The sequence below is a fragment of the Hemicordylus capensis genome, chromosome 7 (genome assembly GCF_027244095.1).
Source record: "Hemicordylus capensis ecotype Gifberg chromosome 7, rHemCap1.1.pri, whole genome shotgun sequence".
Taxonomy (NCBI): domain Eukaryota; kingdom Metazoa; phylum Chordata; class Lepidosauria; order Squamata; family Cordylidae; genus Hemicordylus; species Hemicordylus capensis.
The window spans coordinates 7341527-7365928 of record NC_069663.1 but is presented as its reverse complement, the minus strand read 5'-3'; the positions used below and the strand labels follow the sequence as shown (position 1 = coordinate 7365928).

Sequence of the window (24402 nt, the reverse complement as noted above, 5' to 3'; positions counted from 1 at the left end):
AGAGTCTGCCCTTTTAGGGGATCCCTTAGGGTAGGGGTGGGGAACCTTGGCCCTCCAGCTGTTTTTGAACTACAACTCCCACCATCCCACCACTCCCACCGCATTGTGGCTAAGGATGGTGGGAGCTGTAGTTCAAAAACAGCTGGAGGGCCAAGGTTCCCCACCCCTGTCTTAGGGGATGGAGCTGCTCTGGGAAGAGCATCTAGGTTCCAGGTTCCCTCCCTGGCAGCATCTCCAAGATAGGGCTGAGAAAGATTCCTGCCTGCAGCCTTGGAGAAGATGCTGCCAGTCTGTGTAGAAAATACTGAGCTAGATGGACCAATGGTCTGATTCAGTATATGGCAGCTTCCTCTGTTCCTATGGTCATAGCAGTAGTGGGCAAGGAACTATGCTGGGCCCCAAAGCTCTCCTCCAGTCATTGGAAATTGGATTCATCCTTCTCTGGCTTTTGAGATATTATTGACTAAGAATTGTTCACATGTGCAAAGCATGGGGTATTTTTTGCAGCTGATAGAAATGTGCTTAGGAAGAAAGATCAAATGGTAAGGAAGCAACATTTTGCACTTCGTATTTATTTCTGTTTTTCTTTTCACCCAGATTAGCTTCCTAAGTACTGAATTCTGCACTTCTTCTGTGCTCTCGCAGAATGGTAGCATACATGCTGCCAGGATCACAAGTCAAATCCTGGTCCACCATGTTTGTATTGGGATGGAGTAAGGATGCTCCTTCCTTGCTTTTACCATCCACACATACTGCTGTTTATATACCACTTTTCAATTCTCAAAGTAGTTTACCTGCATAGAATAATAATAATCTAAGGTGGTTTGGAGCCCCTTTTGGTTCCCTGTCCCCAAAGGAGCTCACAGTCTAAGAAGAAACACAAGAGAGACACCAGCAACAACCACTGGAGGGATCTATTGCTGAAGGTCATTTGCTCTCCCCCTGCTAAATAGGAGAGAATCACCACTTTGAAAGGCACCTCTTTGCCTACTTATAGGGCTTCACACAGGCGTGGTTCACACAGTCGTTCAAATCTAGGTTTAATGTGGGTGAACGACATTAATGTGGTTGTGCGAACCCATGCCAAGGTGCTTTCTTTCTTTCTTTCTTTCTTTCTTTCTTTCTTTCTTTCTTTCTTTCTTTCTTTCTTTCTTTCTTTCTTTCTTTAATATATTTGTATACCACCCACTACCGAAGTCTGGAATTTACAGCATAAAGCATGGCCCAAGATGAATCTGAGATTCCTGCCTGTGCATGGATTTGCACAATCATTCTAATATTGGTAACCGAAATTAAATCTCGCTTCGAATGATTGTGTGAGCCAGGCCATAGACCTGTATTGGAAATGCTGAAACATAGCCTGATGTGGTGTCCTTTAATCCCATTGCTGGCAAGCTGGTGGTTTCTCTGAATTGCTTCTTTGTCTTCTTTACTGCTTCTAGCTCACAGACTGGGAAATTAATTGGCCACCAGTTTGGATGGCTTTAAAAGGGGCTTAGACAAATTCATGGAGGAAAGGTCTATTGGTGGCTACCAGTCTTGCTTACTATGGGCTACTTCCAGGCTCAGAGGCAGGATCCCTCTAAATTCCAGATCCAGGGGAGCAATGGCAGGAGAGAGGGCATGCCTTCATCTCCTGCTAGGGGGCTTCCCAGAGGAATCTGGTGGGCCACTGTGGGAAACAGGGTGTTGGACTAGATAGGCCCTGGGCCTGATCCAGCAGGGCTGCTCTTATGTTCTGCTTTGCCATGTCCACAATGGTGAAATTGAGGCTTTAGAAATTAGGTTTTGGTGTCTCCTCAAATAAGAAGAAAACACATTTTGTGTGTGTGCATCTGGCTCTCAGAGCTTCCCCAACTCCGTCTCAGTGTTGCCAGTGACATCATCAATGGTTTCTATCGGGCAGGACTTCTGAGTGCTCTCTGGTTCTGGGTTGCTGTCGGAAACGGCTGACGTCTTTCTGAAGCAGGAGCAGAGTTTCCTCAGAGAGGAACGCAGCTCCCTGCTGCGTAGAGCATAGACCGCCGGGTTGACCATAGAGTTCACCAGGCAGAGGGTGCTGCAGAAGGCAAAGACCTTCTTGATGTAGTCGTCCAGTTTGGCAAAGATGCTGTAGGCCATGAGAGCCAGAGCTGGTGACCAGCAGAAGCCGAGGACCGCCAGGACAATCACCAGGGTCTTTGCCAGGGCAACGTCCATTCTCATCTTGGCGTTCTTCTGGCCGAGCTGGATATGGTGCCTCTCCATGTACACGGCATGCTTGTGGGCCTTCCAGAGGATATGCATGTAGGCGTACACGATGGACACCAGAAGGATCGCCACCAAGCCAATCCAGCTGGAGAGATATCTGTTGTCAACAAAAGGAAACAGTTCCGAACAAGTGGAGTTGAGGCGACAGCAGTTCCACCCCAGGAGAGGCAAGGCAGCAGCGAGCATCACGGTGGCCCACAGCACCACCAGAGCAGCAAGGGCTCTTCTTCTTGTTACAAGGATCTTGTACTCCGATGGCCTGAGAATGCAAATGTACCGGTCAAAGGCCATCAGCAGCAGGCTGCCGAGGGAAGCCGTGAAAGACGTGGTCACCCCTCCAAGCTTCAGCAAGAAGACTTCCTTCGAGGAATCAGTCCCCTTGAAAACATGGAAGTTAATGAAGCTACAGGCAAATATAACGCTGGCCAGGATATCTGCCAAGGCCAGGCTGCTGATGAAGAGGTAGGAAGGTTTCCTCCAGATCTTTGGGGAAGAAAATATAAGGTACAGCACCAAGGAGTTCTCCAGGAGGCAAAGGCTCCCAGCGATGGAGCAGAGCACCGCAATGATGACCTTCTGGTGCGTAGCATTGAAGACCATGTAGCACTCCATGGGCACTGCACCAGATCCACACTTAGAGGCGTTGGCCACCTCACTCATCTGGCATCTCTCCATCCCTGGGGACTTGGGAAGGAAAGCTTTCTTCAGCAGGGGCTTGTCTTCTTTGGCAGTCTCCTTGGCATGGCTGCAAAAAGGTTGAAGGTGGAGGAAGTCAAATGTATCGTAATACGAACGCTGTCACCCATGAAGCTTGTTCTCACAACCCTAAGCAGGGTCGGAGGAGCGCCCAGCCAGCCAGGGGCATAGCTAGGGGAGAGGAGGCCTGTGTTCGCTCCTCTCTCCAGCGGCCCCTTGGAGTGAGGGAGATAATGAAGAGAATAGGGAAGAGGGTGGAGCTGGGGGCCCCTCAGGAGCTCGGGGGCCCAGGTTCTTTGAACCCATCCACTCAATTATAGCTACACCCCTGTGGCTAGTGTAGGAGAGCTGTGCAGACTCCCAACTGGCAATCATGCAAACTTTAAAAAGAGCAAGATAGGAGTTGAAGAGGAGGGTGATCATGTGGGAGGAGGGAGCTGGATTCTATACCCAGAATTTTGCTCCATAACTACGCTTAGCTTTTAAAAAAAGAAATCTGAAATCTGGGTGAATCCAGGTGGGCTAAGCAATCCGGGTGAGATGCTTAAAATCCGGGTAATAGCCGGAATTCCAGGGGGTATGGCAACCCTCGCTCCCTCACCACTGTGATTGCCTGCACGCTCACCTCACCACATGTATCCTGCTTTTATGTTCTCCTGATCAGATCTGTAGTGCTACCAAAAGGCTAAGCTCGGGGCCAGATTTAGGCACAAGCAAAGTAAGCTACAGCTTAGGGACTCACATTCGGGGGGGCCCTTGAAGACCAAAAAATGACCAAATTTCACATTTTATATAATTGGTTGGAAAAAATAAAGGAGAGGGGGGAGACTCTAAAACGGACATAATCATTCTGATAAAGCAAAAATGCACATATATGGCGACACAATTATTTATCATCTTGAGTTCAGAAGTCTGTGCAGAAATAACGGTCAATTCTATTGAAATGTTCTTAGACCACCAGCGCTCAGTTTAGACCAATGCCCACAATCATGGTTACAGACAGCCTGGGCAGCTTCAGATCAACGCTGCCGTAACTGTGAGCAGTGGCAGAGTGGGGTCCGTGGCATGCCAGGGTGGGACTCCTGACCCATTTTGTAAGGCTAAGGGGCCTTTTAAGCTCGCCATAGCTTAGGGCCTCAGCACGTTGAGCTCTTGCCAGTCAGTGTAGACAGGACTGAGCTAGATGGGTCAGGCAGCTAGTTCCACTTCCGTTCCAGAGATACCAGTGCTTCATACGAATACGATGGATATTTATATACCGCTTTTCAACAAAAGTACCCAAAGCGGTTCACATAGATATAAATAGATAAAGATGGCTCCCTGTCCGCCAAAGGGTTCACCATTTGAAAAGAAACACAAGATAGACCCCCAGCAACAGCCACTGGAGGGATGCTGTGCTGGGGATGGATAGGGCCAGTTGCTCTTCTCGGCGAAATAAAGAGAAGAATCACCACGTTTAAAAGGTGCCTCTCTGCTCAGATTCACAGGGAACCGAATGGAACACTAGTTTACAAAATTCTGGTTCAGCTGTGATGGTTATCGACTGATTAAATATTTTTAGGACTTACTGCGTTTAGGAAAGAAGCTTTGGTTAATTAATACGCAGGCTTTTCACCAATTAGCTGATCAATGATGAATGGTTTTAAATTTTCTAATATTGGTTTTAAATGATTTCACTGTTAATTATTTTAATGCTTAAATGATTTTAATTGTTTAATTTATTTAGTTTTGGTTTTGATTTTAATTGTTTTTATTTTGATGTAAATCACCCTGAGCCATTTTTTGGAAGGGCGATATATAAATCAAATAAATAAATAAATAAATTAAAATAATTGGTTGATAAAATTAAAAAAAGATGGAGATAATTCCACATTTGCATATTTTATTTATTTATTTATTTAAACATTTTAATACCACCCAAAACTTACTCTCTGGGTGGTTTACAACAGAATAAAAACAAAGTAAAACATTAGTTAAGACAAAAATGAAAAATTTGACACAGTACAACAATTTAAAACTTTTAAAATAATATTTTAAAACAGCATTAAAACCATTAAAACAATGTTAAATTAAAAGCCTGGGTGAACAGATGCGTCTTTAAAGACTTTTTAAAAGCTGTCAGAGATAGCACAGATATTACTGTGTGATGAATATAGGTGCCTTTTTGAGAGACTGAAGAAAGCCATTTAAGCAGCAGAAGCCTGTGTTAGAAGGAAAGAGCCATCTTTAACATTTTGTTTATCCATACCATCAGCATGGTATAATGGGAGCCAGCATGGTGTAGTGGTTAGAGTGTTGGACTAGGACTGGGGAGACCCAGGTTCAAATCCCAATTCAGCCATGAACCTCATTGGGTGACTCTGGGCAAGTCACTTACCTCTCTGTCCAACCTACCTCACATGGTTGTTGTGAAGATAAACATAACGATGTACCTCGCTCTGGGCACCTTGGAGGAAGAGTGGAATAGAAATGTATAAACAAAACAAAACAAATCACAGTAACACACCAGGACCAAAATAGCCTTCAGAACCGGATAAATATGACCTTCATTTCCAGCCTTGCCCATTAAAATTGGCCCTCACTAATCAGTCTACTAAAGCTTCTGCTGGTTAATTCAGCGGTTGCCAACCTTGGGCCCCCAGATGTCGTTAGACTACAGCTCCCATCTTCCCCAGCCGGTCACAATGGCCAAAGCATTTGTTTCCACTGAATACTTCTGCTTTGTGTTCTGCTCATGAAATGGCTCATGGCAACAGCAAAACAATGACACAACAAGGAGAAAGGAAAGTTCTCAAGAAGGTGTTCTCTTTCGAAAGAGGAAATAGTTTCTTTTGGGTTTCCTGTTTTTGTAAAGCATGCTTCTCCTTCTTCGATATATTTGAAAGCCCTGTGGTGAAATCTAGCAACGGATAAGCCTGCTTGTGCTCAGGTCAGAACACCTGGAAGTCTTACACCAAGCCATGGTTTAGGGCCCGCAGATCTTCAGGGCTCTTCTCCCCCCATCTCTTGCCTCCAGTTCCCTTGCAAAATGTGTGGGTGCATGGAGTCTCGTTTCTAAAGCAGCATAATAGACAAGACTACACAAAAGGGCTGTTCTTGCAATTCTAATTAAGGTAGGAGGCATGCCCTGCCCTACCCAAGTTCAGGAGCTGTGCAAGCCCCCATTTCCCGATCGTCTGTGTGTAAAATGCAAGGTAGGAGGGTGAGGAAGTGATTGTCTGCTAAGCATAGGAACATAGGAAGCAGCCTTCTTGTTATGTCAGACCAGCATGGGTCCATCTGGCTCAGTATTGTCTTCACAGACTGGCAGCAGCTTCTCCAAGGCTGCAGGCAGGAGTCTATCTCTTCCCTGTCTTGGGGATGCTGCCAGGGAAGGAACTTGGAACCTTCTGCATGCAGCTGGGTTGGCGGGCTTTTCTCCCTACCTTGTGCTGGGTAGGGTACAGCCGCTGGGAAGGACAGACCCCTCTTGTCTGCTTAGCAGACAGTCATTCCCTCTCCCTCCTACCTTGCTTTTTTACTCATGGTCAGAGGAAGATGGGAGTATGCACAGCTCCCTAACTTGGGTAGGAGTGGATGCATCCCCCCACCCTAACTAGACTGAAGAGTTTGAACCAGCCTGAAGTGTTTACAGCTTATATGGCACAGAAGTTAAGATGGGCACCTTAACACATCTTTTAAAGCATAACTGAAAATTGAAAGCATCTTCATTCCCATCATAAACTGAAGGTTTGGGGGCGGCTGGTTTTTTAATCCCTTTCCTGCCCCTGTAGCAGGGGCAGTAAAGTTAAGAGCATAAGGATAGCCCTGCTGGGTCAGTCCTGAGGAGGCCTGTCCAGTCCAGCATCCAGTTTCCCACAGTGGCCCACCAGATGCCTCTGAGAAGCCCACAGGCAAGAGCTGAGGGCATGCCCTCTCTCCTGCTGTTGCTCCCCTGCAACTGGGATTCGGAGCCACCTTGCCTATGAGAAGTCCCATTCATTCCACCATGGAATTTCCTTCTTTACCTTTTTATTTTATTTTATTTTAATTTTTATATCCTGCTCTTCCTCCAAGGAGCTCACATGGTTACTGAAGAAAACTCACAGAGGGGTGCTGTTTTCAGCAGCAGTGCTGTGTTTCTTGTGATGTGCAGTTCTGCCCTTGCAGTCATAGGTGGAAGGTATCCTGGAGGACATCTAGTCCAACTCCCTGTAGGAATCTACTCCGGTACCCCACACAGATGACCATCTAGCCTCTGTTTGACAACCTCCCGCACAGAAGAGCCCACCACTGCACAAAGCAGACCATTCCACTGCTGAGGAGCTCCTACTCTTGGGAAAATCCTCCTAATGTCTGGTCCAGGGATGGGCAAGCTGGGCCCTCCAGCAGTTGTTGAACTACAACTCCCATCTTCCCCTGCCACTGGCTGGGGATTATGGGAGTTGTAGTTCAACAACAGCTGGAGAGCCAGGTTTGCCCTTCTCTGGTCTAGTCGGAACCTACTTCCCTTTGGATTTGAACTCTGGGTCCTAGTCCTCCTCTCAGGAGCAACAGAGAACCGGTCTGTCCTTTGCTCTATGTGGCAGCACTTCAGAAATGTGAAAACGGCTGTTACATCTCCCCATAGTCATCTTTTCTTCAGGCTGCATATGCCCAGCTCTTTTCATTGTTCCTCACTGCCTTTCCAGACCAGCCTGCCCCCTGCCCACCATCTGTATTGCCTGTCTCTGAACCGGTTGCAGTTCCTCGGTCTCCTTTTTCAAATGCACTGCCCAGAATTTGATGTAGTATTTGAAGTGTGGTTTGACCAGCACACAACAGAGTGGGAGGATCACTTCTCTTGATCCCTGCATTAGATTACTGGCTCCTGGTCAACTTGTGGTCTTCTAAGAACATGGGAAGCTGCCATATACCGAGTCAGACCATTGGTCCATCTAGCTTGGTATTGTCTACAGCCAGGGATTCTCAACGCTGAGTCTCCAGATGTTATTGGACTTCACCATATATTGGCCTTTGGCTGGGGATTATGGGAGTTGAAGTCCAATAACATCTGGGGACACAACGCTGAGAATCCCTGGTCTACACTGACTGGCAGCAGCTCTCCAAGATTTCAGGTAGCAGTCTCTCCCAGCCCTGCCTGGAGATATCAAGGATTAAACCTGGGGCCTTCTTCATTCAAGCAGGTGCTCTACCACTGAGCTATGGCTTCATCCCCTAAGGGGAATATCTTACAGCCGACAGTGCGCGCATGTAGTCACCCATCCAAATGGAAACCAGGGCAGAGCCTGCTTAGCAAAAGGGACAATTAATGCATGCTCACTACCGCAAGACCAGCTCTCCCTGCTGCCGAGTCAGGTCTCTCCAATCCTACATTTGTCTAATCCAGGGGCGGTCCCAACCTGTGGTACTTCAGATGGGGCTGAACCGCAACTCCTATTATTCCCCAGCCACAGTAAACTGTGGCAGGGGGTGATGGGAGTTGTAGTTCAGCCACATCTGGAGTACCACAGGTTGGGCACGCCCTGGCCTAATCCATAAAAGGTAAGATTTGCAGTCCCTTTAAAAATGAGAGATCACTTGGGATCCCTACCATTATCTTGAGGAAAGGTATCTGAATCTCCTCTGCAAGAACTGTGCATTTCTTATAGATAAAGACTGTTAATTTAGAAAAGGCCTGCTGTAGGCTACAGCTTCCCAGGCATGTGTGTATAGTCCCCAGATGTGACAACACATTTGCTCCCCACAACGTACTTTCGAAAGATTGGATGCCGTTTTTACACTGTTGCTTCCAATGGCAGATTCAAGGATGTAATTTTACATCTCTAAAGCAAAACTGTGTCAAGGACGTACCTGAGCGATGTCCTCCAGTTTCCTCACTGCCACTGAGAGAGCCACAGAAACGTGGCCTGAATGTGGCTTAACGGCCCTGGAAGGTGAGATGGTAGCCTGCAGGGAGACGAGAAGTCGGAAGAGCTGAAGACCACAAAACAACAGCCACAAAGAAGACAGAAGCTAGCAAGAAAGACGAATCATGGTGGGGACGGGGCAGAGGGATGGAGCGGAAGATGCAGTAGGCTGCCAGCTGGCTGGAGGTTTTCGTGTCAACGTCTTGTGCTGGCCTGCCGGAGGTTTTCGTGACGTGCCATCGTGTCTGGTTCTTGATGGTGTCTGGTTTTCTCCAAGTAAGTGACCCTTGAAATGAAAGCAGCTACTCTGGTGAAAACGCAGGTGGCAGGATGGGAAGGAATGGGGCAGCTCCGTCAAAGTGGCCACTGCAAAAGCAGGAGCATACCAAGGTTGGAGTGGGCCCAGAGACGAGGTTTTACAATGGGCCCCTCGCTGATTGATTGGTTGGTTGGTTGGTTGGTTGGTTGGTTGGTTGGTTGATTGATTTAAACATTTCACAATATATAGTGCACTCACACTCACACCCCCAATATGAATATGGTGAATATTTATATAGTTATATTTATATCTATTACTATATAGTTATATTTATATCTATAACTATATATATATTTATATCTATAACTATATATATACAAATATAACTAAATTTATATAGTTATATAGTTCACTGTCAAAACTATGATCTCAGGGAAAACACTGTCGAACTAATGGTGAAGTTCCAAATTTGTTTCTGGTTGATCATGGAGCCTAGTTCTATCTATCCACCCACGCACCCACCCATCCATCTACGCAGATAGTCTCCCCCAAGCGCCAGAGCTGTGTGTGTGTTGGGGATGTGTGTGTCTTCTAGTTGGTCTTCTATAGGCTATCAAAGCTACTTCCTTGGAGACAGGGAAAGAAATGTCAAAGAGGGCTCTCACAGATGCAGAGGGCATTGCACAGAATGCTGTTTAATGCAGGGACCAACAACCATCACGTTTGCTGGGAGCGTGGCGGGGGGGCGTTGGAGGGGGGGGTCAGCACAAAAGGAGAATGTCCCATCTGTCCCAATTGTATCCAAGAAGGCTTCCCTCTCGCCATCGTCATCGGCTGTCAAAATCGAAGATCCAGCTGGCCACTTGATTCCTTAAGCAAACAGGCAGCCTTCGGATGCTCTTTCTCTCTCCCTACCTCTTAGGTCCAGAGGCAGGGAGGTTTAGCTTGAGGCTTGTTTAGCAGAAAATTGATGGTTGGAGAGAAGCAATGGTTTTTGAGAGATTGGCTGCTGGTTTTTGAACTAACTTAAGTTTCCAAACTGCGTACAAAGGCAGCCCCACGTAGAGCGCATTGCAATAGTCAAGCCTGGAGGTTACCAGCTGATGCACCACTGTTTTGAGATTGTTCTCTTCAAGGAATGGACGCAGCTGGTGAATCAACCAAAGCTGTTGGAAGGCACTCCTGGCCATAGCCTCCACCTGAGATACCAGGGTGAGGCTTGGGTCCAAGGGTACTCCCAAGCTGCATACCTGTTCCTTTTGGGGGAGTGTAACCCTCACCCAGGACAGGAAGATCTAACTCATCCTTCAGATTCTGAGTGCCTACAATGAGCACCTCCGCCCATTACTGCCTGTAGGCAGGCATTTAGGGAATGAATGCCATTTCCTGATGATGGTGGTGGTGGTGGTGATGACAAGGAGAAATAGATGACAAGCATCCTGATAACACCCTGCACCAAATCTGATGATCTCACCCAGCGGTTTCATGTCGATATTAAAAAGCATTGGTGACAGAATGGAGCCGTCTCAACGCCATAGCCATCTCTAAAGCCAGTTTGAAATGGGTCTAGATAATCCGTTTTCTCCAAAACTGTCTGGAGTTGGTAGGCCACCACTCTCTCAGTCACCTTGCCCAACCATGGGAGATTGGAGACTGGCCTGTAACTAGCCATCGCTAAGGGATCCAGGGAAGGTTTCTTAAGAAGTGGTCTAACTATTGCCCCTCCTTCAAACCAGGGCGTACCGCCTCAGCGATGCATGAATGATATTAACGAGGCCACCTCCAACAATCTCCTTGCTAGATAGAAGCAGCCAAGTTGTAGGAACACAGGAAGCTGCCATATACTGAGTCAGGCCATTGTCCCATCCAGCTCAGTACTGTCTACACAGTACTGTCTACACAGATCTCCAAGGTTGTAGTCAGGAATCTCTCAGCCCTATCTTGGAGATGCCAGGGAAGGAACTTGGAACCTAGATGCTCTTCCCAGAGCAGCCCCATCTCCTAAGGGGAATATCTTACAGTGCTCACACTTCTAGTCTCCCATTCATATGCAACCAGGGTGGACCCTGCTTAGCTAAGGGGACAAGTCATGCTTGCTACCACAAGACTAGCTATCCTCCTGTTAGTCGGGCAAGGATCCAGAGAACAGCCCCTGGTGGCGCAGTGGTAAAACTGCCGCCCTGTAACTAGAAGGTTACAAGTTCGATCCTGACCAGGGGCTCAAGGTTGACTCAGCCTTTCATCCTTCCGAGGTCGGTAAAATGAGTACCCAGAATGTTGGGGGCAATATGCTAAATCATTTTAACTGCTTAGAGAGCTTCGGCTATAGAGCGGTATATAAATGTAAGTGCTATTGCTATTGCTAACAGGTGGTAGGCCGCACCGCCCTAAGCAGCTTGTCCACATCCTCAGAAATCACAGATTGAAACTGATCCAGCATAATACTGCAAGAGGGATTGCTGAACACCCCCTTCATAACCCTTGCAGAAATAGTGGAGTCCAAGTCAGCCCAGAATACAGGAGATCTTATCCGCAAAGAACCCATTAAAAGCTTTACAGCAGAACAAATTCTCCGGGGACTGATTCCAAACAGAAAGAGCAGAAATTAAACTCCTCACAACCCGGGATAGCTCTGCTGAATGCAAATTTGCAGGCACAATTCATGCAGACCAAAATTGGTTTTTTGCCGCATGCCACATAAACCTTCAAATGGATCCAGTGCTGTGTCCTGTCAAATTTGAGCCAGGTTTCCCTCCACTTGTGTTCCAGTCACACCTACTCTGATGCTTCAGCCCCCGCAACTCCTCTGTATACCAAGGGGCCATTTTTGAAGCAGGTTGGAAGGGACGCTTAGGAGCAATTGTGTCTCTTGCCCTGGTGAGTTCCATATTCCAGGTTCCCACCAGGGCCTCGACAGACTCACTGGCAGCACCAACATTAAAACCCTCCAAGGCTTTTTTGGAATCCTACTGGATCCAGCAGCCTTCTCGGGTGGGCCATCCTAATAGGTCCACCACCCCTGCAGGGGTGGGTTGTGGCTGTGAAGCAGGCAGTGGTCCGTCCAGGGGTGTAACTATCATAGGGCAAGGGGAGACAGTTATCTGGGGGCCCACTGCCTTGCCCCCCCCAGAGGCAAGTCACATGACTGACTCCCCCAGCCACGCACCTGCCTGGGCTTCCTTCAGTTGTATTCATCCTCCGAAACTGATGTGAGTGTTAAGACCTGGAGCTACCAGAACAGCATGTCTTTCTCTAGTACCATTAAATGACTTGCATCATCCACAATTTACAGAACCTTTTAAAAAATAATTTAGGATGATGTTCTATGACTCATAGGTATATATATTACTATGCTTTTTGTTACCTCTATTCAGCCTCATGTAAGATTTCTTTCCTTCATGAGCTGAGCTTCAGTGAGGGGGGGGGGCATTTTAAAATCTTGTCTCTGGGCCCACTCCAACCTTGCTACGCCCCTGGGTCCGTCCATAACAATGGGGAAATCACAGCATCTCCTGACTATGGAGCCCAACAGAAGACCAAATCGAGTGTGTTTCCGGCACCATGAGTTGGTCCTGAAATTAATTGGGATAGGCCCATAGATTTCATGGCCTCTATGAACTCCCAAGCTGCACCAGACAAGCCAGCCCCAAAGTGGATACTGAAGTCGCCTAACATCAAAAGTCTGGGAGACTCCAACACCAACTCTGTGACTGGTTCCATCAACTCAGTTAGGGAGTCCGTTGGGCAGCGGGGTGGACGGTACACCAACAGTCTATCCCTAGTTCCCAGCCTCAAAAATATACACTTGGTATAAGTCATCTGTCTCACAGAGGCTCTGGTAAGGGAGATGGTATTCTTACGGACCACAGCCACCCCACCCCACCCCACCCCACCCACTTCCCCATACCTGCTCCCCATCAGAGTAATCTGATTGGAGAAGCTGGGCCAGGGGCGTAACAAGGCTGGATTGGGCCCAGAGACAAACTTTTAAAAACAGGCCCCTCGCTGATACACACACACACTCACTTCACACGTGACTTGCCTCGGGGGGCCCTCGAGGCGTGGGGGCCCCCAGGCAGCCGCCTCCCCTTGCCTAATGGTAGTTACGCCCCTGAGCTGGGCCCAAACTGGACCACTTCCCTCCCCCAACCAAGTCTCAGTCATAGACTTATACAAGCCAGGTCAGCTCCCTGCCTCATCCATGATCAAGTTGTGGATGATTTCAGTCTTCTTCTGAACTGACCTGGCATTGCAGAGGAGCAAGGCTAGGCTCCGTGGGTCCTTGGAACTGCTCCAGTGAGTGAATGTACACACTGAGGTCATTCACACAATCGAAAACTGTGTTCTACCCAGGTTTGGGAACTGTGTGTACTCCCAGTTTTTGATTGTGTGGAAGCAAGGTTAGAGGAAAACCTGGGTAGAAGTGACTGTGTGGAAGCAAGGTAGGAGAAAAAGCTACCCAGGTTTTCCTCTAACCTTGCTTCCACACAATCAAAAACTGGGAGTACACATAGTTCCCAAACCCAGGTAGAACACAGTTTTCGATTGTGTGAATGACCTCACTCTCTACTGAAGGAGATTCGGGGTAGAAGCCCTGTGTGTGAAGCCTCCTGCAAACTCTAGCCCAGACCTCCAGCCCCACCCTAATATAACCTTCTCCTAGACCTCAGTCCCACCCCGAAGGCCTGGCACCAAAACCTAGCCCCCTTTGGTGGCCAGCTTTGGTGGCCGCCTAGAGCCGGTCTGCCGGCCATCTGGTGCACCTCCCTCCTTTTTATGCCTCCAAGAACTCAGCAGCCCCTCCCAGGGGTGCACCAAAGTAATTCAGGTGCCTGGACCACCCAGCCATGGGACACCCCTCCCCCCGCCCTGCATGAGGCCCCCCCAATCTTCTTTGGGGGGGCCGCCCCTCCAAAGCTCCGCTTAAAAAAATACTTGTGGCTGGGGGGGGGAGTGGAGCAGTCCTCCCTCCCCCCTCCTCCGGCGGCAGCCAAGAGAGATGCTGGACCCATCTGTTGGGGCCAGCATCTTTAAGAAACTGCCAGACGCGCCCGTGCAGTTTAGAGATCGTTGCAAGCCTAAACGTCACGGGCTTGCGATGATCTCCTCTGTGCAGGCGCGCCTCGCAGTTTCTTAAAGACGCTGGCCCCAACGGTTGGGTCCGGCGTCTCTCCTGGACAGAGCAACTGGCCCTGTCCAACCCCAGCACGGCACCCCTCCCGACGGCTGCTGCGGGTGTCCACCTTGTGTTCCAGCATTTCCAAGCATTTCCTAACCACGGCGCTCTACCTGACAGATGTCCAGCCTACAGGCAGCATGGCTCTCTCAGGCAGGGTGGGAGAGAGAGGAGAAACCTGAGCCGCCTCCTTGGGTGTCCCCCTGACTAATTCGGATGAGCTGCTACTGATCTATTGTTGAGCCTTAACTTCTTTCAGGGTGGTGGGAAGACAGAAGTTGGCCTAGAGAAAGGGAACTGGCGGAAGGGGGAATTACATGTTGACTCTCCTTCCCTTTCACGGCGTTGCTTATTCTGTTATGACAAGTACGGTAACTACAGGAAGTCCCTAACTCACCGACAGGCTGTATTGTCTTCCTAAAGTTTGTTTGAAGGTCAGCTGTTTGGAACCCAGGACACATTTCACATCACAGGGCGTGAGTCATCCCCTTTGCTAAGCAGGGTCCATCTTGGTTTGCATTTGGATGGGTGACGATATGTGAGCCTGGGGCGTAGCTAAGGGAGGTGGGCCCGTGTTTGGCCCTCTCTCTGACGGTGCCTTGGAATGAGGGAAATAATGAAGAAAATAGGGAGGGGTGGAGTTGGGGGCCCCTCAGGAGCTGGGGGGGGCTGGGTCCTTTGAACCATCCATCATAGCTACACCCCTGATGTGAGCACTGTCAGCTGTAAGAAATCCTAGGAGGATGGGGATTGAGCTCAGTGGCAGGGCATCCACTTGGCGCGCTGGAGATCCTAGGTTTAATCCTTGGCAGCATCTCTCGGGGTAGATCTGGGGGAGACTCCTACCTGAAACCTTGGAGAGCTGCTGCCAATCAGTGTAGACAATAGTTAACTAGGTGGACCAAAGGTCTGACTTGGTAGGAGGCGGCTTCCTGTGTTCTTATGTAACAGCAGGAAAAACCAAAGCAGAAGAGCAAAACAACAACACCCAACCCGATTGCTTAGACTGTGTAGATTAGGAACAGGGCCAGCAACAAACCTGACCACTGCTATCTACACTGAGGAGACCATTGTGATGCACTGTATGCAGAGCTGTCTTTTGAGGAGACAAACCCAACACAAGCCAGAAGTTGCAGTCGGTCTTGAAATACAAGCAAATTGCATTTAATATTCCCCTCTTCTGCAGTATTTGTTGGACCCCTAAGTACCTTCTCTTCCACTGCGGCTAGGAGGCTTAAAATTAAAAATCCAGCTGCCAGACAACTAGCCAGACAACTAGCCAGCCAGCCAGATAGCCAGTCTTGCTATCCCTCTGTGGACAGCAGGGCGCCGTTCACATTTCCCGCGCCTTGTTGCGAATTTAATTGCTGCGATATAGAGCTAGGACATTGTATATCCGTCGTCAAAAGGTTGCTGCTTTTTTTGGGTGGTTAGTTTCCATGAGACTGCTCCCCCTGCTGTTTACATTCCGAAAGCAACTTGCCTGAACGGAGGCGTTTTGCTGCTGATGAGCAGCTAGTTTGGAAAGCGCCATGCAGAAGGACATTGCACGAGTGCGCATCTGGTTTTTGGTTTTGTGAGAGGAAGGGGCATGGGGGATGCAGAAGAGAGTGTCCTACACAGGATAAAGGATTTAATGTGAGCCAAGAAACTGTTTTAATTGTAAAAGCTCTGTCCTGGAGCACATTATTATTATTACTACTACTACTACTACTACTACTAGTAGTAGTAGTAGTAGTATAAAAGGCATGCTTTGGGGCAGAATGCCCCATGCACCTAGGGGCAGAACATGGAACATAGGAAGCTGCTTTATACCGAGTCAGACCCTTGGTCCATCTAGCTCAGTACTGTCAACACTGACTGGCGGCGGCTCTTTGAGGTTGCAGGCAGGAGTCTGTCTCTCCCAGCCCTACCTGGAGATGCTGCCAGGGATGGAACTTGGGACCGTCTGCATACAAAGCAGATGCTCTCTCTCAAACCTCTGGATCCTCACACCTCCTTCCCCTCAAAAGGCAGCTATGTTCTCTGTGCTAAGCTATGGTTCCGTCTCCAACAGGACTTCCAGAAAGGCTTGACCTGCTTTATCACCTCTCTGTTCAATAGTTAAATCTGGCTGGACTCCCCACAGTTGCACCACCTCTCTCTCTCTCTCTCTCTCTCTCTCTCTCTCTCTCTCTCTCTCTCTCTCTCTCTCACACACACACACACACACACACACACACTCCCAACAACATGTTAAACACTGCTTCATGAATTACTTTGCAATAATGGTGTGAAGTACACAGCTGAAGCGCTCTCTGAACAATCAAACAACTGATAAAGTACCATTGATGGACTTTACACAGAGCCAAATGACAGGTCCCTGTCCCAAGGAGCATGAAATCTCGATTTTTAGCTGAGAAAGACAGCAGAGGGAAGGAGGGAAGAAAGAAAAGAGGCAGGCAAGAGCAACATGATGAATCTGTATGAATGCCTTTCCACTTGGCAAGGCAAAATTTCAGCATAAATAATGTGTGCAAATAAAGGTAGATCAATATGGGGCTTTCATGATGAAGATACCTTTTTCCCCCAGGGAAGCTGGAAAAGCTTTTGAATAGCAAATCATCAAGCCTCTCTCCTCCTTTTTGGATGGAATGCCAGACTCCGGTTGCTTTCTAGCTGTTCTCCTTTCCGCTGCAGGGGTTTCTGCCCTCCTTGAGGAACTGGGCACTGGGGAACGGGTTTCTCATCCTTATTGGCTCTGCTAGGGCTACCATCACCCTGTGACTGGCCAAAGTCAGTCTACCAAAGTCAGTCTACCAGTCTAGTCCAAAGTCAGTCTACCATCACCCTGTGACTGGCCAAAGATAGTGACTGGCCAAAGTTCAGCCACTCCTCAGCAGAAATGTCCCATCATTTCTGGAACAGGCTTGCTGGAAACCCTCCTTGCCACATCCCCTGCTACTGTGGGCAGCCTCGGATCTGTCTCGTCCTCTCGACTTGCAGTTTCCTTCTGGCTGCAAGAACTGAAGACTCTTTGCAAGCCAGGGCAAGGAAGTCACCCGTACATCTGCTTCTCTCTGCCTCGTGCATAAACCAGGTCTGCTAAGAAATAAGGCCAGCCTCTTCTCCTGTGGTGGCTTTGCTGTGTGTCTTTGCTAAGACTTTGTGGTGGGGTTAAAACTGTTGCAATGCTCTCATCTAGACAACACAAGGCTGGGAGATAGGAACAGAGGAAGCTGCCTTCTACCGAGTCAGACCCTTGGTCCCTCTAGCTCAGTATTGCCTACACAGACTGGCAGCAGCTTCTCCAAGGTTGCAGGCAGGAGTCTCTCCCAGCCCGATCACATGTAGTCTGGGAGAGACTACATGTACTCTTCCTTCCAAATGCAAACCAGGGTGGACCCTGCTTATCAGAGGGAACAATTTGTGCTTGCTACCACAAAACCAGCTCTCCTCCTTCTCCTGTATTGTAGCTGTTTTGTGCCAGCAGCAGGGGGGCGGGGTGGGGGGAATAAGGTATGTAACCGTGGTTAAGGAACCAACTCCCCTCCTTATCACGTTGATTCCTATTGAAAAATGGGTTCTGAGTTAAGACGTTCTGTGACTGAAGACATAGTTTTCAGGAAGCAATTGTGTCGCAAGTCTGAGGACTTCCTGTAGCACATTGCAGAGCCTTCACAGGCTGCAACTGTGTGCACTCCCAACTTAGGAGAAGAAACCCAATGGAACAGGAGGTCTCTCAAACTGGGGTCCCCAGATGTTGTTGGACTACAGCTCCCATCATCCCCTGCAACAATGGCTCCTGCTAAATTCAGCGGTGGAGCCTCCTCTCAGATGTCAGTGTGAGTGCCACTCAAAATCACGTTGTATGCACTTTGGCACCTGGGCCAAAGTTTGCCTCCCCTTGGTCCATTGGAATAAGAAATGCAGTGATAATAGGTTCATTCACACATTATGTTCAACACTGTAGAACGTGTGTACAGTGTACACAGGTACAGATCTGTACACAGGTAAAGTCATTCACATGTTATGTTGAATGCAGGTACAGCAGTATACTTCCAATCTGTACCCTGCATTTGAAGGGCCTGCATTCAGGTTCACTTTAAAAATGAACTCAGGTATAGCCATTCACACAAACACATGTACGAGTGTACAGACATCTATCTGTACACTCATACAGCATAATGTCTGAATTGGGCTGTTTGTCCCTATTCCTTTTCTCTCTCTTGTATAATGGTGTGTGTATGTGTGTATATAAAAAGTATGATAAAAAATATCTGTAACACACTTTGCTTGACAGATCCTAAGCATATTCCTAAGCCAGATCCTAAGCATATTGAAAAGCTTTCTCAGCTTTTTAAAAAATGTCTGTTTTAATTTTATGGTTGATTTTAAACTGTTGATTTGTTTTAACTTTTATATGTGCTTTAATTGTTTTATGTTAACCACCCAGAGACGAATGTTTGGGCGGTATATAAGTTTGATGAATAAACATAAATAATAGCAATAGCAATAGCAATAGCACTTACATTTATATACCGCTTTATAGCTGGAAGCTCTCTAAGCGGTTTACAATAATTTAGCATATTGCCCCCCAACATTCTGGGTGCTCATAAACATAAACATAAATAAATAAATATTTGATCAGAAGTAAGAGTCATGGAGTTTGATGGAACATGATTCCCTAGAAAGAGTGCACAGGAGTGCAGTAGGGATGGACCCGGACCGGTCCGGAAGCCATTGAAAAGGCCTCCGGACCGGTCTGGACCAGTCCGGACCTGGGTGGTTCGGATTGGGGGGGTCGCTTTAAGAGCGGCGGGAGGATTTACTTACCCCTCCCACCCCTTTCCCGCTTGCCGCTGTAAACATACGAGTAATTGGGCCGCCCCTTCCCCGACGTTACTTGCAAAACCTCCCAGGAGTGCATTGCGCGCGCACGTCACAGAGACAAGCGCGCGCTTCACGTCACTGTGACGTGCGTGCAGGCGCGCAATGCACTTCTGGGAGGTTTTGCAAGTAACGTCGGGGAAGGGGCGGCAGGGAGGTATCCTGCCACCCCAATTACTCGTATGTTTACGGTGGCAAGCGGGAAAGCGGCGGGAGGGGTAAGTAAACCCTCCCGCCGCTCTTAAAGCGACACCCCCACCCCAGTGCCAGACCACAGTTGGCGGTTCCGTGCACACCCCTAGAGTGCAGTAACCTCTAGCAGGCATCAAAACAAACTTCACAAATAGTAACCCAATAAAGCCCATTACTGTCAGTAGGACAAATGACCAGGCTTGGTTAAATGGCAAAAGCCTGGGACTCAGGCTAGCAGCAGGACTAATCACTAAGGCATTTCAGCTCTTGGAAGAGAATTTTAGCCATATAGCCAACATAATTCTCCGCCTTGGGCAGCAACTGCTTCAGTCACCCACCTGTTTGTTCAGCTAATAACCCGATGGCCATAGAATTTAAACAATGGAAGGAAGGCCCTACCTAATACTGACCTGGTAGTAAAATATCGATCAAAGCAGAGAGAAAGAACAGCCAACGGATTGAGAATGTCTGTCCAGACTTCATTTTGCATGCCAGCCTGCACTGATTCTTTTTTTTTAGGGGGGTGCAAGTGATGTCCCCACCACTATGCATGCAAATGCACCTCCGAAGCTTACATTTCTAGTTCTTGCTGATTGATAAGTGCCGTCAAGTTGGTGTCGACTCTTAGCAACCACATAGATAGATTCTTTCCAGGATAATCTGCCTTCAACTTGGCCTTTTAGGTCTCTCAGTGGTGCATTCACTGCTGTTGTAATCGCAGGGGTGTAACTTTAATAGGGCAGGGGGAGACAGTGTTTGGGGCCCCACTGCCTTGGGGACCCCCTCCCCCAGAGGCAAGTCACATGACTGGGAAATGCATTAAATGACTTGCATCATCCACAATTTACAAAACCTTTTAAAATATAATTTAGGATGATGTTCTATAGTGGCACATAGGAGAGAGGGAGAGGGAGAGAGAGAGAGAGAGAGATGCTTTTTGTTACCACTGTTCAGCTTCTTTTAAGATTTCTTTACTTCATGAGCTGAGCTTCAGTGAGTGGGGGGCATTTTAAAATCTTGTCTCTGGGCCCACTCCAACCTTGCTATGCCCCTGCGTAATCGAGTCCATCCACCTTGCTGCTGGGCGTCCTCTTAGTTCTTGCCAGTATGTATGTATGTATGTAAGCAAGCATGGGGGTACATCAAGATGAACCAGCCTGAATCCTGCAACTGGAACTTGGGACCATGAATCCCTTTTAAAGAATCAAGCCAGGAGTGTATAGAAATCCAAAGGGTCACTCACCACGCTGCTGAAAATATTGGAGAGTCTGTGTGGCTTAGTGGCTTGGACGGGGCGGTCCTACCATGAAGCAAGGTGACGTAGTCATCTCAGGGAGCAGGTTGTTGGGCAATTGCTGTAGCTCAGTGGTAGAGCATTGGATTTACATGCAGAAGGTCCCAGGTTCAACCCACGGCATCTTCAGGTAACGCTGGGAAAGACTTCTGCCTGAAACCCTGGAGAACTGCTGCCGGCCAGTGTTGAGCTAGATGGGCCAATGGCCTGATTTGGTAGAAGGCAACTTCCTTGGAAATGGTGCTGCTGTAGCTTAGTGGTAGAGCATCTGCTTAGCATGCAGGAGGTCCTGGTTCAATCCCTGGCAGCATCTCCAGGCAGGGTTGGGAAAGACCCTAACATGAAACCCTGGAGAGATGCTGCCAAGCAGTGTAGACAATATTGAGCTGTGGGGGGGGGGCAATAGTCTCAGTAGACAGCAGCTTCCTAGGGGATGAGGCCTCTCCGGGCTCCCCACAGTCTGGCATCTGCAGCTGGAAGCATCAGCAGCTGCCAGACGATTTTAAAAACAGGGTTAAGGGAACACTTGCTCCCTTAACCTTGTTTTAAAGGGTGGCTACTTAGGCGGGTTTGCCACAGTGGTGCCACCAAGAAGACATCTTGGGGGATGAAGAGGCTGGTTTTAGAATGGGGCGCTCAACTATGGATCATTCCTTAGTGCTACGCCATCTTATTGAGAACATAAGAACAGCCCTGCTGGATCAGGCCCAAGGCCCATCTAGTCCAGCATCCTGATTCACACAGTGGCCCATCAGATGCTGCTGGAAGCCTACAGGCAGGAGTTGAGGACATGCCCTCTTTCCTGCTGTTACTCCCCTGCAACTGGTATTCAGAGGCATCCTGCCTCTGAGGCTGGAGGTGGCCTATAGTATATCCCTCCAGCTAGTAGCCGTTGATAGACCTCCCCTCCATGAAGTTATCCAAACCCCTCTTAAAGCCATCCAGTATAGCAGTAAGCCCAAGTGCTCTTTGTATGTGGTCTTTGTAGATTTCAAATCAGCGCTAGATTCACTTTCGAGGCCAAGGTTGTGGGGAAAACTCAGGGATATCAACATTGATAGGCAATTACTTCTTCTCATTCAAAAGCTTTATGAGAACACCAGCGTCAGGGTGAGAGGTAACCCCAAGGCTCACTTTCACACCCAATAACTTCCAGCAAAGGAGTCAAACAAGGCTGCATGTTGGCACCCTCTCTGTTTAACCTGCATATAAACACCTTAGCCAAAAATCTCTCAGATCCAGGGTTACATCTGCCAGATATCGCGGGGGTAAAAATCCCAATTTTGCTGTAAGCGGATGCTGATGCTATTATCTCTCAAACCCCAGTAGATCTTAGGAGGGTTCTTAAGCTCCTGGCCAATTACTGTAAGGATAACCACCTGGTTATTAATTTTCAGAAATCTAAGGTGATGGTCCTTGCCAAGAAGCCTAAGAATTGTAATTGGTCAATCAAGGGCCATCGGATTGAACAGGTTAACAGTTTTAAATATTTGGGTGTGGTTTTTCATGCCACAGGGTCATGGAAGGCCCATGTGGATTACACTGCCCAACAGGCACATCAGCCATTCTGATATTTTTCTGCTCCAAAGGAGAAGTTATTTCTGCCGCACTAAAGCTGTTCATTGCCAAACCACTGGCTCAATGTCTGTACGGTGAACAACTGGGCCACTATTCCAACTACAGAACACTGCAGATTGTCCAGTCTAAGTTTATAAGAGCTGTATTCTGGGCTCCCAGATGTATTTCTAATGCTGCACTAAGGTAGAAATGGGTTTTCAAAGGGTGGAATCCAAAGCATGCGTTTCAATTTTCAACTAGTCTCAAGATCAACTTTCCCCTTTGGGGCTGATTCCCCTTGTACTGGCCGACAGGTTTCAGTCTTCCTGGATACAAGCACTGCTAGCAAAACTCTCATCACTTGGCATCTAAATTCTAAAGAATTCTAAAGAAATATCTGTCACTATTAGGATATAATCAGGCCAAGAAGATTCTCAAACAGAGGATCTTGGACACTGAGCATCAAAATGACCTGGGTATCATCCTGCAGACCACAAGAGGGCGTCTTGGCAATCACAGCCAGGAACCAGCCAGTGATTTGTTGTTACTCTCTCTACCCAGCCACCAGAGAGTGTTCTTCAGAGCAAGAGATGATGCCTTACCATTGGCAGTTTTAAATGGGAAATTTCTGAAAACTCCCCAGGCCAGTCAGATCTGTCCTTGTGGTTCGGGGGAGATTAAATCTGTCCACCACGTGCTGCTATATTGTTCCTTTTATAATGTCAGTCGATGTAGTCTTATTACTTCCTTGTTATTCGTTACCGAACAGATGAATTTTACGTCACACTTCTCCTTGCAGACAAGAAATCTTCTATCACACAAAAGGTTGCTAAATTCTGTGCAGCCGCTGTTACCATCCGCCAACAATTAATTTCTACCCTTTAGAGCTTACCATAAAACGTTTACTTTGTTGGTGTATTGTATGGCAGATTTCTTATCTGAGTGTTGTATAATTTGTTGTGTTTATGTCTGATCTATGATCGTAATAAAGCTATTCACTCAGATGGATCCAGAACACCCCACTTCCGCCCCCCAGTTACACTCTCTAACCATTTTTATAATGACTGAATAGGGCTGGTGTCTCTACATATTTTAAAAAAACCAGCTGTAGAGGAATTCAGATCACCAACACTGGGAAAGAAGCTTGACTGATTCCCTCCCTGCCATCTTCCCAATGGAAACAGCTGCTACTTGCCCTGTTGTGGAAAATGTACATCATCTTGTCTAGGTTGATCTTCAGACATGGATCGTGTTCTGCACAGGGCGAGGTCCTGTAGTTCAGGAGGAGACGTATAGCACAGTCAACAGAGCAGGAGGTCAAAGGCCTGTTGTCAATACACAGCACTTCTCAGGAGCAAGCAAAGGGCATAGTCAGGGGAGCTGAGGATCAGGAACCAGGAGGCTTTTCAGACATCAGGCTTTTCCGTGGCTTTACCACGAGGCTTTACTGTGAGTTCAGGGCATAACCGATACTCCAATGCAAAAAGAAAATATTTTTTTAACCCCAGACATAAATCAGGCTAGGTTCCAATATTGAGGGGAAAACCCGAATCATGTGTGAAGTGTTCTCTGAAACATTTCATGGACTTAGGGGCAAATCTGGCCAACATGTGAATGCACACCCACACCCTCCCAAAGTTAAGTCACGGTAAAGTCTGATAAATCTCCTGGACAAGCAAAGTACAACCAGGTTGCTTCAGCAACTCATACTGCAAACTGAGCTCTTATATAGCCCTGCTGCTGGGTATAAGCCTAGACTCCACCCACAATCCCAGAGACAATGAGGCGGGTCTCATGATCAGTGAGACCCATTTTAGATTATACTGCGGGGAGAGCGGGCTAAGCCCACTCTCCCCACAGACGATCGGGGCAGCAGCCCTGGGTGGCCGGATCGGCCACCCACACAATTGCCGGCTCCGTGATGGAGCTGGCGGGGGCTGGGGGGAGCGGGGGCCGATCGCTCCCTGAAAGCTCCAGCATGCCCTGCGTGAGCGCGCAGGGCATGCTGGTGAGAACCCCGGAGCCGGGAGGCGACTTTTCGCCTCCCCTCTGGGGGTCTCCTCGTGAGTAGCCACAGCGCGGAGCAGCGTGTGGCTACTCATGACCAGATAGCCCAGGTTTGCGAAGCACTCACTCCGCAAACCCGGGCTAAGAGGAGGGCCACCAAAGCGGGTTACCCGCTGGAGAACCACCAGGCTCGCAGCCGAGGCCGGTGGTTCTT

The 24402-nt window shown here is 48.2% G+C and overlaps 1 protein-coding gene and 1 non-coding gene across 3 annotated transcripts; one reads left to right on the top strand and one right to left on the bottom strand.

Annotated features, from left to right (window-relative positions):
- Positions 1-155: 155 nt before the first annotated feature.
- Positions 156-23281, bottom strand: CNR2 (cannabinoid receptor 2). Of its 2 annotated transcripts, XM_053267122.1 has the most exons (4): positions 22784-23281; positions 8779-8874; positions 5341-5392; positions 156-2995 (listed from the first exon to the last, which is right to left on the bottom strand). In XM_053267122.1, the coding sequence occupies exon 4, from the start codon at positions 2923-2925 to the stop codon at positions 1843-1845; it is 1083 nt and encodes a 360-aa protein (XP_053123097.1). In that variant the 5' UTR covers positions 2926-2995; positions 5341-5392; positions 8779-8874; positions 22784-23281; the 3' UTR covers positions 156-1842. The 2 variants fall into 2 exon arrangements, with proteins under 2 accessions (XP_053123097.1, XP_053123098.1); XM_053267123.1 differs by lacking the exons at positions 8779-8874; positions 22784-23281 and having other exon boundaries at positions 5324-5611.
- On the top strand, positions 20867-20937 carry TRNAA-AGC (transfer RNA alanine (anticodon AGC)). Its single transcript has one exon. It is a non-coding gene; the product is annotated as a tRNA-Ala (tRNA).
- Positions 23282-24402: the final 1121 nt, after the last annotated feature.